Below are 12,384 nucleotides of genomic sequence, written 5' to 3' on the forward strand. Positions count from 1 at the left end.
TCACCAATTGATTAATTCAACGAGTCAGTCATTCATTAATTTGCTCGCACTGCCCCCTAGTGGGCAGAGCATTACATTTACATCAACTTCACCATGAAGTTTGCACCATGAAGCTCATCATGGAGAGAATGGCTTGTCACAGTAACCGTCAGTACAACGGCAAGACAGCACCGTTTACTTTTAGTAGCTCAAGTCATGCAAATAATGGCTTATCACAGTAACATCCGTTTCAAAGCTCAAGGAAATAATGGCTTATCACAGAAACGTCATAGCAAAGCTAATGCTAACCGTTTCAAAGCTCATGGAAAGATAATGCTAGCAGCGTTCACTATTGGCTATTTGGAGGAGAGAGAAGGGCACGTGTAACTTCAATCTATGCAACAGCGCTTTGCATGACACTGTATGTCCTTGTTCAACAAACGGATGAAAAGAGAGTGACAACATTGTAGCTAACCGCCATGTAGCTTTAATGGATAAAGCATCCTACCCTGAGTGTAGCGGTAGGAGGCCAGGTCGAGGGGCTGGGGCTGGGCTGGGGTTTGGCTGTGCAGGGGTTGGTAGATGTAGACAGTGTTAGGAGGCAGGGAAGCTTTCAGTGTGGACAGACTACGGGCCACCAGCTCTCGGCAGTGGATCAGCTCGGAACTGTCGATCTGGGAAGAGATGGAACAGCAGAATGTAGTTATTGTTGACCCACCTCTCCAGGCTACGTCCGCTCCTCGCCTGGGGAATGATCTCCACAGAATTTGGATGCTTTTTTAACGTGGCCTTCTCTTCATTTTGTGTTGTTCTATTTTGTAAATTCTTAATGACTATTGTAGTTGGATCTTTGGTTGTTGTATGCACCTACTGCACTTTGAGATTCGCTTTGAATGAAAAGTGCATTAGAAATAAAAAAATTATTATTATTATTATTTAAAATGTATTATTATTACATCTAACCGTCACCTCTTTTCAACTCCCCACCTCAATCGTATCTCCCTGCTACTACAGCTGGCTGTGCGTGATCAGGGCTCAGTGGTGCCCTCTACCAGCCAAAGTGGGCAGGTCTCTGCCAGTCTTCCATCGGGACACCAGAACCTCCTTAACCCTCCTGTTTTTGCTTATTATTTCATGACTTTTCCTAATTTAATGAGGACAAATGGGTAAAGATCAAATTAATGAGCTGTTTTCAATGTCCTGTACACACTTTGTGCGCATCAGTGTTCCTTGGGGTCAATTTGACCCCATGCTGTTTTAACTGTATAAAACATATACAAATGTCAACATTCTACACATATTTGTTTTGGTTGTTTAGGATGATATTGAGGTGACCATTACATGCAAAATAATATCTCTCTGCTTTAGGCCGGGCCCTAATCTAACATACCATACCTGCAGTCTGAAACACTCAATAGTTCACACGGGGGAGGGGAGACTACGCACGACAACAACAAGGGGAGGGGTGCATAATACCCACATTGCGAGAACTCTGATATTTCCAGCAACATGGGGACATATGGTTTCCGTGAGGACATTGGTAGTTTATGCAACATAGGGGAGGTTCTAAAGCATTTCTCTTGGTGCTCTGTGTGGTTTCTCTTCATGTTCTCGCAATTGAAAATTACCTAGAAAAAAAGGTTTTCTGCCAGTGAAGTTTTGTCACAGCTCTTTGAGTGAAAGTGACATAGAAGAGAATGTGTCTGAGACCCTGATTATGAGGCATCCTCCTCTGATGATAATGAGACCCTTAGTGCAGATGCTCCTGTTGTCTCTGAACCACAAGCAGACATGTTCACTTCCAAAAATGTAAAGTTATCATGGTCCCGCTCTCCACTTGAACAGGGTAGGCTTAGTGCTGCTAATGTCATAAAAATGGGTCCAGGCCAGATCAGCCATGTCCAAGACATAAAGTCAGCATTCAAGCTCTTCATAACACCATCAGTTGAGAAGGATATACTTGATGATGAATTTTGAGGGGATTGTATGGGGACAATTGGAAGGAGTTGGATGGGACCTACTTGCAAGCACTGGGTTGCTCATTTCAGCAGAGTGTACAAATCAAAAGAAGAAGCAACAACAAGCCTTTGGAATGCTGACACTGGAAGTGCAATATTTCCAGCCACCATGTCTCTAAAGAAGACATTCCATATTATATCTTGTGTCATACAGAGAAACGAGACAGGGCTGACGAGAGCGTGACAAACGAGCAGAAAAGATCTTTCTTTAAAATGTTAGTTAGTAACATTTTATGGTGATTTATATATTCTGGATGTATAATGGGGGGGGGGGGGGGGGGTATTTAAATGGTTATTTAGGTAGTCAAGAACAAAGTAACAAAGCACCTGAAACATGAATTTGGGTAACAGTTTTGATTATGAGAATTTTCTGGAGGTTTAAACAGCTGGTGTCAAAATGACACCAAGGATAAAAATGGTGTAGAGTAAATTTGAAGAGAACAGGAGGGTTAACAGGGCTGGGGTGCATTCGCTCTCAATTCAATTTATATTTTAAAACATAAATTGCAGTTTACTTGCCGATGATCGAATGTTCATTCTCATATATATGTCCATAGCTTGGATGGTACGACATTTTAAATTTTTTTATCCACTTTTTCTCCTTTTTCTCCCATCCCAATTTTGTATTATCCAATTCCTCCCTCCCGTCTTGAACATTGCTAGACTATGCCTCCCACTGGTCGGCTGTAGTGAGGATAGAAGCCTTGCATCACGTGTGCCCTCCGGTACACGAGGAGGCAGCCTGTCGCATCTTTTCACCGCAGCAGCTCGAACTCTCCGTGGCGAGGAGTAACGCGTGGGAGGCTCACGCTGCCCCCGCTACTTCCTGTTACCGCCGCACCGGTGTCACCCAACCGACCGGTAGGAGTCGCTGTCCACAACGTCCAATCCCCACCCACCGGCTTTCCCACCCTCTAACACTGCCAATTGTGTTAGTATGACGGCCGGCCAAGCCGGCAGCAACGCCGAGAGCTGGGCTTGATACCAGCGTCTCCTGCGTTGGTGGCGAGCGCCTTGCCCACTGCGCCACTCAGCCGCATGGTACGACATTTTCATGGCAAAAGTTAATATCAGAATTTTAAAGAAAATCCACTTCCTGAATTAATTAAATTAAAAGTGCACTAATCCCATCACTTTACATTGCATGACTTGAAGCTACTCCTAGGTGGAGTTTCAACTTGCTATTGTCATTCACTGTTCTGAGCTGGCCTCTGTCTGAAACTACACTTTTGAATTCTAGCCTCTTTGTTAGAATTCAATTATAATGTTTTCAGTTGCACTTGACTTTTTCTACCGTTACGTGCAGCCTCACAATCCATTAATGGGACAGATTCCGAAATTGATCAGAGATGCCGCTATAAGCGGGATATGAGGAAACAAGGGAAATCTAAATATCTACAATTGAGTACCTCAGGCGAAGAATGATCCGTTTGACGTTTTCAGAGGAACAATGTTTTCAAACTTTATATCCTCCGTACAAAGCACTAAATGAATTAGCTACATTGCTAATTCTCTTGTCAACCATGTGCCCCCAAGAACATTACAATCATCTACTTTGGTTTATTAAAGGTTCCCAAATACAGCCAAAAGAGAATCGGGGATGCAGCCTTTGCGAATTATGCACCAAAACTATGGAACACCCTGCCTATGGACACTAAATATTTTCAAAAGTAAGCTAAAACATACCTCTTCACCATAGCCTTTTAATACGCTCTGCTGCTTGGACTCATTGCATCAAGACTGTGATTGTTGTACTGCACTATTGTTACTCTATTTTATGTAAAGCCATTTTATTGCACTACTTCTGTCTACACCTTTTGCATGGTTCTTATTCTGAATTATGCTCATTTTATGCCTATGTCTATCTTTATGTCTATATCACTGCTGTGAAGCACTTTGGGCCGCAATCCTTGTATCACCTTCTGGTGATATAATCACATCCACACTCCCAAGTGATTTGGATTGATTCTAAAACTGCAAATACATGAGGTGTGCAAAAAAAATTATAATCTAAGAACTGACTTAGTACTGGGACACAGTGCTCCTGTCATGTGGTACAGAAACACAAAGACACTCATCTAGTTCAACTTGAATGGTGGGTAATTATGCTTGAGTGCGTCTGTGTGTGAGATGGCGTACCATATCTAATTACGCCTGCCTTAGCAGGTCAGTGATTAAAGCCAACCATGACAGCTGTGTGTGTGTGTGTTACCAAAGTATTGTTCAGTGTCTGCCATCAAGTACATACTATAATATATGTTAATGTCCTACAAGCCCAATGTTCCAACATGGTGGTCGATTGAACACATTATGTACCTGAAAGATCTCAGAAATATCCGACTGCATTTACAATGTTTGTCTCTAGTCTGTTAGTAATTAACATGAACATAAATACATAATTTGTGTGTGCGTTATCTATAGGGATGCCCCCTGAAAATCGACGATTCTAATCATCAACCCCTCAGTCAACCTTCTTTGAATCATCGTTTCTTTCACCTCAATAATAAAAAAAATTAAATCAAATTTTAAAGATATGTTATCAATACTTAGTCAGAGAGACCATTATAAACTGTAATTATAAAGTGTCTGCGGACAGAGTAACTTTAAGTTTCACTTTAATTTCTAGTAAAGTAGAAATAACTTCACGCGAAGGAGAGAAAGAGGGGTCTAGAGGCGACACAAGGATTTGAACAGCAGCGAAAGCTCGACTGGAGGAGCTCAGAGGGTCAGTCCAGAGACTCCAGACCAGCAAAAGTATGTTTGAGCAAAGCACTAAATAACAATCTGTCAGATTGAAAATTGATGGAAGGTATTACGTCAGTTGGTTTATTTTTTAATTAGAACCGAACATCAACTCTGTCTGTCATCAAACAAATGGATACTAGTCATTGAAAATGAATTAAAAACAGACTAGACACAACGGACAGATATTGTGCATTATTATGTAAAATGTCAGGTGTCACTGGTAATACCGGTGGTGTCATGGGTTTATTATTATATTTCACATCACCACGGCAACCCTAGTACTGTCTCATTATTCCGACACATGATTTCCGACAAACCCACACGCAGGCTAATGCATCGTCGCCAATTCACATCAGCCATCTGGTGTCATATGCAGTTGTTTTGACGGATTTATTGATTTGACTGCATCTGCATTTGACAGATGACTCTGTTGCACTTGACTATGTTAATGTATGCTAGCACTGAAATGCAAGCCAATGTATTTAGCCAGAACGTCTTGTGAATAATAATCGACAGAGTTATAAACATGTTAGCACTATCCCTTGCCTTACTATGCCTTGTTAGCACTAATCCCACAAGTGTCAATTGATTCGAATAAAATTAATTTTTATTTCCAATAAATTTATTTAATTTGATACATTTGTCAATTAAAAATATTAAGTAGAGTGCAGATCTACTAAAGAAAATACTTTGTGTCTCATTTGTTATTATGGAATTGTTGTATTTTATCAGCATTATATTGACCGCCCTGCTCTCTAAATATCAGCATCGCCTAATGAAAAACCAATATCAACCACACCTGAGCCTTCTTTAGCAGGTCTATGGTTAGAACAAGCCAGTCAGGACAGCAGGTCTCCAGCTCCAAGGTGATGAGGGCCAACGCCAGCATAGATCCTCGTACCTACACACACACACACACACACACACACACACACACACACACACACACACACACACACACACACACACACGCACACACGCACCAGGTGTAATTGGAGGATCAAGAAAAGAGGGCAGAGCTTGAGATAATCATTCATTGAAATTCAGTTTACAGTTAATAATAACCAGAAAAAAGAAAAAAAAGGCCACAACATCAGTGACTACAGATTATAGAGGTATGAGGTATGGTATATAACAGTGTGTGATATACATTATATACAAAATTGTCTTGACCAACTATAACTCAAGTCATTTCTCAGGGTTTCATTACTCCGGATTACTTTGCCTTTGCAGAGCAGAACAGAACAGCACTGGGTTTGTGTTTGTGTGTGCAGTGGTGGAAAGTAAGGGTGCTTTCACACTAGGGACGGGACCCGGGGCCATTTCCGAGCACGATTGCCCCAAAAGTCGTGTAGTGTGAACGCTGCGTTCCGTCCCCGGGAACGGATAACCGTTCCGTGGCCGGGACCACTTGAAAAGGTGGTCTGGGGAACGATTCAGGCATCCCCGGGCACGGAACGGGCACGCAACGATTCAAGTGTGGACACAACTGTACCAAAACACGGAAGAGGCTTGCTGTAGAGTTGTATTCATACTTCAATTTTAAAATATTATTTAGGTCCATTTGGGATTGTGAGTCTGTAAACCTGCTCCAACGAGGGAAGTTGTGTTTCAATTTCAGCCAAGCGCTTACGTCTTTCTCTCTTTTCAGAGGCTTCATAAGATATAATGTGCCCTCTCAATACCACCATAACAGACTCCCACAATGTAGCATCAGAGACATCACCGGTATCATACGTTTCCATAAATGCTTTCTCCGAGAGCAAAGAAGGGTTGAAGCGCCAGCTATAGCGCGTCTGTGGCAGTGCCAGCTTTGCCAACATCTGGGTGTTGCTCCCTCAAGTGTGCTCGGGAACGAAACGAGATTGGTAGTGTGAAAGCTGCCCAGCGGGGGAGTGGGGACTATTGTTCTCGGGAACGGAATGGAACGGAGGCAACCGTTCCTAATGTGAAAAGGTATTTTTACTCAAGTACTGTACTTAAGTACAGTTTTGTGTTTTCATTTTAGGGAACTTTGTACTTTTACTCCACTACATTTCAAAGGAAATATTGTACATTTATCTGAAGCCATCAGTTACTTTGAAGAAAAAGATTTTGCATAGAAAACATGGCAAAAATGTATGAAGATAATGTTTTTTTTTTAATTAATCTCTAAATCTTCTCATTTGAAGCCTGCCAATTTCAGAAGAACATAATCAGAGAAGCACAACTGGACCACATACGACTTTAACATAACCTTTACTCAGAGCAGCATAACTGGCCCAAATACCACTTTAACTCATTCAGAGCCACACCCATATGACCAAATTAGGGATAGCGTGCCAGCACTGAAGTCAATGGGAGGACGGGGAAATTTGCGAACGCTTAAACTATATCTTAAATTATGGCTATGGGTCTAATACACCTGTCACTTATCAATTACTTGCTTGCAGTCAACATGTACGAAACGGATTGTTTTTATATCGGTACATTTCCGTTTTATACCGTTTTGAATACAAGTATAGTTTTGGGGCGGTCAGGTGGCGTAACGGAGATTGCGTTCGTCACCAACCCCGGAGCGGCTGGATTCGCCTGTTCGAATCCAGCTCACAGCTCCGGGGTTGTCACCAGCTTGGCTGGCCGTTCACACTAATACAATTGGCAGTATTAGAGGGTGGGAGAAGCTGACGGGGTGGGTCCGGGTCGTTGTAAACAGCGACTCCTACAGTTCGGTCGGGGCGCCTGCTAAGCGTGGATAGGATCTAAGTGGGATAGTGTGATCCTTCCACACGCTACGCCCTCTCAGTGAGAATCCGCGCTGCCAGGTGAAAAGAAGCGGTTGATTGGCTGGACGTGTGTCGGAGGAAGCACGTGGTAGCCTCCACTCTCCCAGACCGACTGTGGGGGGTAAGTGCGCAGCGACCAGGAAGGGGATTGGGATTTGGCATAACGACTAACATTGGGATGGGAGAAAATCGGAGGAAAAAGGAGGGGGGAAAAGATATAAAAAAAAAAAAAAATTTATAGTTTTGGAGATTTCTAGTAATTCCAGAGAAATCCGCGATAATCGTCCTTTAGTGGAATACACAAAACACGTTGACATTTTTCGGCTGATTTATGAATCGTTTTCAAATAAATGCTAGATTATCGAGAGTATATGTGTCCTTATGCACGATACAAAAGCGGGCTGAAAATCGCTTATTCGTGACTTGCTCAGCGCTAACGTCTCACACACACACACACACACACGCTCCGATGGCGGTGATAGGAACATCTGATTAACCCAAGGTTCGTAACATAAATTCCTTACCTCACATCAGATGTTCTGCAAAAAGATTAATCCAATTCCTGATCGCCATTCCAAATATCGATTGCATTTATTGATCCAACGTTATAGTCCAAAACACATAATCGACGCTGCTCTGAGGGTCCTCAGTCAATCTGGTAACACGATACTGCTTGCCCGAGAAGCAAAACCCGGACCGGAGTTATTTTTCCGATGCACATTCCCAGCCAATCCAATGATGTGCAATACCATCCGGGAGACGATGGGCGGCGGTATTTTCCCTTTTGCGAGCTCAGACCCATTCCCAATGATAACATCAGGTTGGATGGATGAAAATGAATGGATATCGCTAATTATAGGGATGCTCGATATTGGCTTTTTTACCGATACCGATATACCGATATTGTCCAACTCTTAATTTCCGATACCGATATCAACCGATATCAACCGATACTGATATATGCAGGGTTTCCCCCCCCCAAAAAATGGAATAATTTCAGGTAATTAACATTACATATCTCTTGTTGTGGAATTAACACAACATTATGCATACTTTTGACAATAAATAAAATCAGAATTTGTTCTTACTTGCTTGCCTGGGTAAATAAAGGTTATAGAAATGTAAAAAAATAATTTTTTTTTTTTTTTTGAAAACCGATACCGATATTTTCCGATATCACATTTTAATGCCGATATCGGCCGATAATATCGGTAGGCCGATAATATCGGACATCCAAAACCTGAGTATACTCGTGATTGGCACGGAACGGTTGGGCTAGTTAACCCGACTTTACTCGTGCACGGATTTAGTTAGCACCCCGCTACGAGGGCCATTTCATGTATGCACGAGGAGACATAATAATGATAATCTAGCATTGATTTCAGGAAGATTCGATAATCAGCCGAAAAATTACAACGTGATAACTGGATTACACTCAAATGCCTTTTTCTCGTATTTTCTTGGAATTACTCAGAATCATTCAAACTATACTCATATTCAAAACGGTATAAAACAGAAATGTACAGATGAAAAAACAATCTGTTTTTTGCATGTTGACCAGAAGCAACTCACTGACAGTCGACGGCGTTATTAGATCCATAGCTATAATATAAAATATAGTTTTAGGACTCGCAAGTTTGGCATTCTAAAACTATATCCATTGAATAACACACTGGCGCTGAAGGCCATCAGCGCCCCCTGCTGCTGGCGTCCAATGTGTTAAGTAAAAGGAACCGTGTACTTCTTCCACCACTTGTGTGTGTGTGTGTGTGTGTGTGTGCGTGTGTGTGTGTGTGTGTACCTGTAGCAGTTTGTGGTTGGCCAGACAGTGAAACAGACGCTGGGTGAGCAGGGCCAGATGTTGAGACCTGTTCACTCCTAGTGCAGACTCCAGCAACTGAGACCGACAGCACAACACCATCGCATGGAACTGGGGAAGAGGAGAGAGCGTCTTCACACCTGTGCTCACATCACCTGTTCAGCTCATAAGCCCCGCCCCAATTCTGCCATCATCTCTTTCCGTTAGTTGAACTTCATGACTCTTACTAGTTACGCTGCTGGCCAGTATGACTACGCCCATACTGTCTTTATACCTGTATCACTGTACATATTAATACTAGAACTATGTACATATTAATACTAGAACTCTGATTAGCACTACACACAGTAGTACTCATTTATATATTTTAAACCCAGTTTAATCACATTGTATTACTACTGCACTTTACTGTTACATTTGTACTCTGGTTGGATGCCAAACTTGTGAATAGATACGTTTAACAACATAAACGTTCTACACGGAACCAAGTTCATTTTCTATCAGTGTTTCCATCAGTGTTTCTATCAGTGTTTCCATCAGTGTTTCTATCAGTGTTTCCATCAGTGTTTCTATCAGTGTTTCTATCAGTGTTGGCCAAAATCAACAGCTGACAGGAGATTCCCTTGGGTCCAAGTTGTTCTCTGGCAATGCAACTCCACTGAAACCATTCTATATTAAATTGATTCTCATCCAATCGTTATTTTCAGGAGACCATTTGCAGATATGAGGACGAATCCAAATATATGCCACACAGTGTGTGTGTGTGTGTGTGTGGTAATTTTTACTAGCCAAAAACAGTCCATTAGAGATGTAACGGTATGGGGCGGCCGGGTAGCGCAGCGGACTAAGCGTCTGTCTACCACCACAGAGACAGTGGGATCGAATCCAGCTGTGGTGCTTCCGGGTTGGCCGACCGTCCATACTGACACTATTGGCAGTGTTAGTGGGTGGGAAACCCAGCGAGGGTGGGTCCTGGTCGTTGTAAACAGCGACTCCTACAGTTCGGTCGGGGCGCCTGCACAGCAAGGGAAGGATCTAGGAGAGGTAGTGTGACCTTCCACACGTTACACTCTCCCAGTGAGAGTCCGCGCTGCCGGGTGAAAAAAAGCGGTGGGCTGGGTACACATGTGTCGGAGGAAGCATGTGATAGTCTCCGCCCTCCCAGACCGACGGTAGGGGGTAGAGTGCGCAACGACCAGGAAGGGGATTGGGAATTGACATAACGACTAACATTGGGATGGGAGAAAAACGGAAAAAGAAGAAAAAATAAAAGATAATATACAAAAAAAAAAAAAGATGTAACGGTATGAACATTTCTCATCACGATCATAGTGACCAAAATGATCACGGTTTATCAGTATTTTCGTGGTATTGTTAAAATATGCTGAAAATGTTTAGACACACTGAAGGCATTTCACCACGTTTTAAATTGACAACAGCAAATAGAATTAGCAGCGCTATGCACTTTTTGTTGGTATAAATTATTGGCGTTGTTACATTATTATTATTCCACACACACATTCTGTGTTACATTTGAGTATTTGCAATGACAATTTACATAAATACAAATGATTTTTAACAAGACAGCATAGTAATTGCATAATACAGAGAGAGAGTCTCACATAGGAGTCTATAGCGTTTCTCCTGTTGGGAAAACTATTACAACCAATTCAACAACTGCTGGATTTATGTTGGTCGGGTGGTGGTGGTGCAGTACGTGGTTATGGTTTGAGTGCAGTCAGTCGGGTGGTGGTGCAGTACGTGGTCATGGTTTGAGTGCAGTCAGTCGAGCGGTGGTGCAGTATGTGGTTATGGTTTGAGTGCAGTCAGTCGGGTGGTGGTGCAGTAGTACATGGTCATGGTTCGAGAACCATCTGGATGGACAGACTGAGCAGAGATGCCAACAACATACTATGTGCAGGAAGTGGAGCGGTGTTGCGGTGTGCAGGTCCCAGTCGAGCTTGTCTAGTATGATCTTCTCCATCCTCAGGACCTCCGGTTGAGAACAACCACAGTCACTGCAACTAATCAGGTCCTGCAGTGATGGCACACGCTGCAAGACAGACAGACAGACACCGCTGAGATTAAATCAGGAGACAATGCTAACCACAGTAATCAGGCTGACAAGACGGGTCAACCCAATTCTACTTGGTGCCAATCTGGCACGTTCAGAAACACAGTGAGCTATGTTGTAGTAGCCACTTGTAGTTGTATCCCAAGGACAGACGCACGCTACATGGGCTTCTGGAATTATCCCAGCTGTGAGCTGCTGACTGGAGGGCGCTTGGTAATTTGTGATTCTCACTCTCGCTGCCAAAGTGTTCCTGAACAAGACACTGGACCATTAAAAGGGGAACTACACCCAATTTAAGAATTCATACATGTTATTCTTATAGGCAAAGACAGTCCAAGCATATTAGTCAACATGAACATCTCTCTCCCTAATGGTAAAATAAAATGGTAAATGTTATTATCCAAATTATCCAAGCGCTTTACAATTTATTCCTCACATTTTACCCATTCAGGGGGGGTTAAGCGTCTTGCCCAGGAGGAGCGGGAATCGCACCGGGAACCTCCGGATTACCAGCCACTGTCGCAAGCACAGTGAGTGCTACAACTAAAACTTGTGATGTCATCCAAGTATAAAGTCTGAAGCTGCTCCATAGACAATGAATTGAGAGAGAGATAGTAAAGGTGACACACAGAGCACCCAGGGGGATGTCCTGTGTAGACAACGGACACATTTTCTGCTTCAGAAGTGAAAACACAACCATAGAATAAAGCTCATTTGAGTTGAACTCAAATAAACATTCTCTGGGTGCACAAAATCAGCCTCCCATGCGTCGTCAATGGAGCAGCTCCAGACCTTATACCTGATGACATCACAGGTTTGATTCTTACTTCTCTGGTTTCTTGCTTTGGGAGAGTGTAGCTCATGTTCACAAATATAGTGAAGCATCTAGCCTAGCTGTTGACCACAAACACGTCTCCCAGAGTATTAAGCTATAGGCTAGTGGTCCGTATCTGCTTCCATTTATTCGTGCTACTGCTAACCTTC

General features: G+C 42.8%; 1 protein-coding gene across 1 annotated transcript in view; it reads right to left on the reverse strand.

Moving 5' to 3' along the window:
- The window catches only part of ccni (cyclin I), a 36,467-nt gene that overhangs the window by 4,003 nt on the left and 20,080 nt on the right, over positions 1-12,384 (reverse strand). The window contains exons 5-8 of the mRNA XM_084324548.1: positions 11,239-11,379; positions 9,309-9,437; positions 5,542-5,643; positions 488-653 (exon numbers count right to left, since the gene is read on the reverse strand). Of these exons, the coding sequence (XP_084180674.1) occupies positions 488-653; positions 5,542-5,643; positions 9,309-9,437; positions 11,239-11,379 (538 nt within the window). The remainder of the gene's footprint in view (positions 1-487; positions 654-5,541; positions 5,644-9,308; positions 9,438-11,238; positions 11,380-12,384) is intronic.

This window comes from Notolepis coatsorum (assembly GCF_963971535.1).
Source record: "Notolepis coatsorum genome assembly, chromosome: 11".
In the NCBI taxonomy this organism is placed as follows: Eukaryota; Metazoa; Chordata; class Actinopteri; order Aulopiformes; family Paralepididae; genus Notolepis; species Notolepis coatsorum.